The sequence below is a fragment of the Branchiostoma floridae genome, chromosome 8 (assembly GCF_000003815.2).
Source record: "Branchiostoma floridae strain S238N-H82 chromosome 8, Bfl_VNyyK, whole genome shotgun sequence".
In the NCBI taxonomy this organism is placed as follows: Eukaryota; Metazoa; Chordata; class Leptocardii; order Amphioxiformes; family Branchiostomatidae; genus Branchiostoma; species Branchiostoma floridae.
Window position 1 is genome coordinate 25468470 of NC_049986.1, and position 6017 is coordinate 25474486.

The 6017-nt window shown below is 44.6% G+C and overlaps 1 protein-coding gene and 1 long non-coding RNA gene across 4 annotated transcripts in view; one reads left to right on the forward strand and one right to left on the reverse strand.

Annotated features, from left to right (window-relative positions):
• Window positions 1-6017, reverse strand: part of LOC118421677 (ras-specific guanine nucleotide-releasing factor RalGPS2-like) — a 93935-nt gene that overhangs the window by 84058 nt on the left and 3860 nt on the right. For all 3 annotated transcript variants that reach the window (XM_035829125.1, XM_035829126.1, XM_035829127.1), the window contains exons 6-8: window positions 5800-5889; window positions 5369-5461; window positions 4645-4768 (exon numbers count right to left, since the gene is read on the reverse strand). In XM_035829125.1, the coding sequence (XP_035685018.1) occupies window positions 4645-4768; window positions 5369-5461; window positions 5800-5889 (307 nt within the window). The remainder of the gene's footprint in view (window positions 1-4644; window positions 4769-5368; window positions 5462-5799; window positions 5890-6017) is intronic.
• On the forward strand, window positions 1773-2380 carry LOC118421680. The gene is made up of 2 exons (XR_004831859.1): window positions 1773-1832; window positions 2121-2380. It is a non-coding gene; the product is annotated as an uncharacterized LOC118421680 (long non-coding RNA).

A 6017-nucleotide genomic window follows, 5' to 3' on the forward strand; every position in this document is an offset into this window, starting at 1 on the left:
GTCCGGCCAACCGGAAACCAGGCTTTAACATAGCACAACTATAGGACAACAATAGCACAACTTTAGGACAGTAACAGCACACAGCTACTCACTCAAAACTGTCATGATGAAGGTCCGGCCAACCGGAAACAAGGCATTAACATAGCACAGCTAAAGGACAACAGTAGCACAACTTTAGGACAGTAACAGAATAACTACAGCATCATAACAGGACAGTAACAACACAGCTACTCACTCAAAACTGTCATGATGAAGGTCCGGCCGACGGGTAACCAGGCTTTAACATAGCACAACTACAGGACAACAACTATAGCATGACAACAGGACAGTAACAGCACACAGCTACTCACTCAAAACTGTCATGATGAAGGTCCGGCCGACCGGAAACCAGGCTCTAACATAGCACAACTATAGGACAGTAATAGCACAACTGTAGCATTGTAACAGCATCAAAACAGGACAGTAACCACACAGCTACTCACTCAAAACTGTCATGATGAAGGTCCGGCCGACCGGAAACCAGGCTCTAACATAGCACAACTATAGGACAGTAATAGCACAACTGTAGCATTGTAACAGCATCAAAACAGGACAGTAACCACACAGCTACTCACTCAAAACTGTCATGATGAAGGTCAGGCCGACGGGTCACCAGGCTCTAACATAGCACAACTATAGGACAACAGTAGCACAACTTTAGGACAGTAACAGCATCATAACAGGACAGTAACAAGACACAGCTACTCACTCAAAACTGTCATGATGAAGGTCCGGCCTACTGGTAACCAGGTTCTAACATAGCTATAGGAAAGTTACAGGACCGAAAACAGGCTCTAACATGATAGCATAACTATAGGACAATAATGTCACAACTACAAGACAATAACAGAATAACTAAAGGTCAATAATAGCACAACTACAGGACAGAAACGAGGCTCTAAGATAGCACAACTATACAGGACAATAATAGCACAACTATAGGACAATAATAGCACAACTATAGGACAATAATAGCACAACTACAGGACAGAAACAAGGCTCTAAGATAGCACAACAATACAGGACAATAATAGCACAACTATAGGACAATAATAGCACAACTACAGGACAGAAACAAGGCTCTAAGATAGCACAACAATACAGGACAATAATAGCACAACTATAGGACAATAATAGCACAACTACAGGACAGAAACGAGGCTCTAAGATAGCACAACAATACAGAACAATATAAGCACAACAACAGCACAAAAAATGGCTTTAACATAGCACAACTACAAAACAGTAACAGCACAACTACAGAGCAATAACAGGACAACAACAGCACAATAACAGGACAATGACAGCACACAAAAGCACTAACTTACTAGTACTCTACATATTACTATAAGCAACCAGCAAAATAACAGACAGTACAGCAGGCAAACAATATAACTCAGCATACTATGGAAGGAAGGAGAGTTACATCACTTCAGGACATGATAGTAAACCTATGGACTGTACAAGCAGACATGAGGGGGGAGGGGGGCATGTTCTCCAGAGGAAGGGAAAGTTACTATCAGCTGTGGTGTTGGATTCCATCATTGTGTAGTGATCCACTTATATACAAAGATACCTAGATATGTAGGCTTGTGATCTGTTGGTACCTAGTAGATATGTACTAGATTTTTGATCTGTAGATAGGTAGATATACCGCTTATATATATATATATCTGTCAAAGGCTACCTGGGAAAGTTTTGTGGACTAATAACATGTACAACATGTATGTAACAATGTTGCAAAATTTGATGTGAAGGGAACCTTCAGGCATTTCTATAGCAACCTACCATTGGTCATGTCAGTTTCCATAGCAACCTACCACTGGCCATGTCAGTTTCCATAGCAACCTACCACAGGTCATGTCAGTTTCCATAGCAACCTACCACAGGTCATGTCAGTTTCCATAGCAACCTACCACTTGTCATGTCAGTTTCCATAGCAACCTACCACAGGTCATGTCAGTTTCCATAGCAACCTACCACAGGTCATGTCCGTTTCCATAGCAACATACCACTGGTCATGTCAGTTTCCATAGCAACCTACCACTGGTAATGTCAGTTTCTATAGCAACCTACCACAGGTCATGTCAGTTTCCATAGCAACCTACCACTGGCCATGTCAGTTTCCATAGCAACATACCACTGGTCATGTCAGTTTCTATAGCAACCTGATTACCAGATATGTTGGTTTCCATGGTTATAAGTTGTCATTATGATTATAATCTAATAGTACTGCTGGTTGCCATGGTAACCTTCCTTCTTATGAAAGTGGAAGAAACTTGCCATACTTTGTTATTTTGTAAATATTTTGTTGTTAATTAAATATATTAATGTCAGAGGACCTGAAGATTTGATGTGCTTGATTATGTTATCATTTCATTCAGCCATTAAAATCAACTTATATAGAAGCCTGCTGAGCTGCATAGTTACATAAATGTAAGTGTTACCAGCTATGAAAACTGGCTCATGTCGGGAAATTCAACCTGTATCTCATGTAGAAATGTTAGTCTTGGTGACACGGTGGTGTCTGTAACCAGCCTGGTAGACATGTAAGTCAGTTAGTACGTGTGGTGTCTGTAAGCGAGGGGCTGCCAGCCTGGTAGACATGTATGCAAGCGAGTTAGTACGTGTGGTGTCTGTAACCAGCCTGATATAGACATGTATGCAAGCCAGTTAGTACGTGTGGTGTCTCTGAGAAAATCTGCCGACTTTGTGATGTATATTGGTGCTTAAGTCTCTTCCATGGACCTGATGCAGTAACCATGGTAACAGCATAGCAAATGTCTCTTCTCAAACGTACTGGAATAAAGAGCTGAGTGTTGCACAGCCAGACTGCGTCTGTGGTTCGTACAACTTTGGCACTAAATAGGAAACCATGATTATTTCCATGAAGTGCACACACCTTTACTACACTCTCTCAGCCCCTTCTGTACTACTGACTAAAACAGCATCAGTCTGAGTTTCTGCATTATCTAATTCCACCGGTCCTGAGGACTGGACTGGGCCAGCTTCTTACATGGAGCGAGGGATGTGTGCTGTTTCTCCTGCCAGTTTTGTCTTCCAAACCAGAGGCTTTTTCACAGGTGAGCTCACAAGAGACAGAAGAGATCATGAGATGTCTGTTCTCACAGGAAGCGGCTTGCCTGCTTACAAAACAACAAACACCACAAACCTGGGGATAAACAAAACAACAAACACCACAAACCTGGGGACAGATGCACCAAATGTCTACACCACCATTACTAACCACTGGGCTTCAGATGTCAACTCCACTGTCAACACTAACACCGTACTAACGACACACCAAACACGGCCGCGCTGACAACTCAGACTGTACACCGTACTAACGACACACCAAACATGGCGGTGCTGACAACTCAGACTGTCTGCAGTTTAATCAGCTCTGTCGGGGGGAAACCAACTGTCGTTACCGTAATGGCGCAACACGAGAAGAGCAGCAGGAAATGTGGTTTGTTTTCTTCATGTCGACACAACATCACGTCCACAAACACACGGCGAACATGGCAGCCTGACAGGAAAACGGGCCTGTCACAGCCTGAATAAAACAAAACCTGATGCATACACTTCCATAACCAAAGCTGGCTACATCACTCTTACACTGTCAAGCACAAAAACTGCATAATTCAAGATCCAAAAGTCTCTAGAGTTGTAAGGCTTCTTGAGACCTTCCTATACTGTTTTGCATGGGATCAACTTGTAAAAGTTTTGCCCTTTACATTGTGCAAAAATTCGAATAAAACGATGAAACAAGACTCCTCCTGTCCCACAGACACACATAAGGTTCTGCCCGTCACAGTGTGAACAATTCTAATAAAACGATAAAACAACCCCCCTCCCCCTCAGGCACACACAAAGCTATCCTAGTCTTAATGGTTTGTTTGACCTTGACGACTCCCAAGGTTTTGTCCACACCATAAAATGGCGTCCCTGACAAGGACGTGTGAAGGTCAACCCTACAGCTGCAGGATGTGTAAATGACCTTCCTGTCTGGCTGATGGCAGAGAGGATCAGCATGAGGGTACAGGAACAAGCTGGGGGGAGAAGTAGGGCAGGGGGGTTGCTGTCCTTGGGGATGGGGGTCGGTGATTGGGAGGGGGGGGGGACTTACATGTGCACTAGATGACAACAACAAGCCAGAATACACCTGCATTCTGGGATTGTTAGTAGAGTATGGAATTGTACATAGCCACAACGACCTCTGTACAGTTTGGGACCTGAGCCTGCTTTACAGTACGTAACAGTCTAAATTCAAACTATACCAATCTTACCGGCTTAGATTGTTCTCAATAAAAGTTGACTACCTACCAAGCCATGGTTTATTACATAAAATGTATTCAACATGTTCAATGGCTTCTGGTATATCAATAACACCTGTGCCAAGACACTGGATATGTAACCAACAAATGGGAAACATGGGAGTTGGTTTGTAATATTGTTTGTACTGATACCAGATAAGGGATACGCAAGGTTGTTTTTTTTCGCAGCCTGATGTTTGTTTGTTTGTTTGTTTGTTTGTTTGTACGTAGGGGATGGAGGGCAGCTTGATGTTTGTTTGTTTGTTTGTTTGTTTGTTTGTTTACTTACCCAGGTAAGGGATGCAGGGCAGCCGAATGTCCTCCATGTAATCTCTCAGCCTCTGTCTGTTCTCATCTTCTGTGAGCACCTCGGCTAACCGCTCGAACACAGCCTTGTCTCTCCTGGACAGGAGCTGGAACACAGGGGGGGTCATCAGCACAGGGGGGGCATCAGCACAGGGGGGTCATCAGCACAGGGGGTACTATACAGGGGGGTTAAAACCTCGGCTAACCGCTCAAACACAGCCTCGTCTCTCCTGGACAGGAGCTGTAACACAGGGGGGGCATCAGCACAGGGGGGCATCAGCACAGGGGGGCATCAGCACAGGGGGTATCAGCACGTGGTACTGTGCAGGGGGGTATAACCTCGGCTAACCGCTCAAACACAGCCTTGTCTCTCCAGGACAACACAAAACATCTCTACAGTTCTGCCTAACCAGCATCCCTACATTCTGCCTAACTCTGTGATCTGCAGCGCCCCCTAGCAGCCTGTGCACTTATTGCCCAAGTCTTGGTGGTTTGGAAGATGGGAGCACTGAGGGGCATGCTGTACAGGGGTACTGTAGGGGGTACTGTAGGGGGGTATTGTAGGGGGTACTGTAGGGGGGTATTGTAGGGGTACTGTAGGGGGGTACTATAGTATAGGGGGTACTGTGGGTATACTACAAGGGGGTATTGTAGTGGGGTACTGTAGTGGGGTACTGTAGGGGTACTATAGGGGGTACTGTACTTACTGCCCAGGTCTTGGTGAGTCGGAAGATGGGAGCGCTCCGAAGGCCGGACACCACCGACATCGTGGAGTGGATGTTGTTCAACTCAAACAGTTTCTGGGAAGAACACAGAAGTGGGCTTAGATAACATCTGAACCAAGAACTTCTCTCATGTTAGGAATATGAGATATATTATGTGATTTTGATTTTTACTGAATAAAATGTATAGATACCAACATGAAAACATTGTTCTCGTGAGAACAGTTTTACCTTGGCTATCTTTATAAAGTGGTGAGAGTTGTGAGAACAGTTTTACCTTGGCTATCTTTATAAAGTGGTGAGAGTTGTGAGTACAGATTTACCTTGGCTATCTTGATAAAGTGGCTGAGTGTGGTAAGTACAGTTTTACCTTGGCTATCTTGATAAAGTGGTGAGAGTTGTGAGTACAGATTTACCTTGGCTATCTTTATAAAGTGGCTGAGAGTCTCTCCGCGGATCTTCAGGGTCTGCGCTGTCAGGATTTCCCGCACCACCCAAAAACTCACCTGTGCAGAGAAGGTCAGGCAAGGTCAGGTCAGGTCAGGCAAGGTCAGGTCAGCCAAGGTCAGGTCAAGCAAGGTCAGGTCAGGTCAGGTCAGGCAAGGTCAGGTCAGGCAAGGTCAGGTCAAGCAAG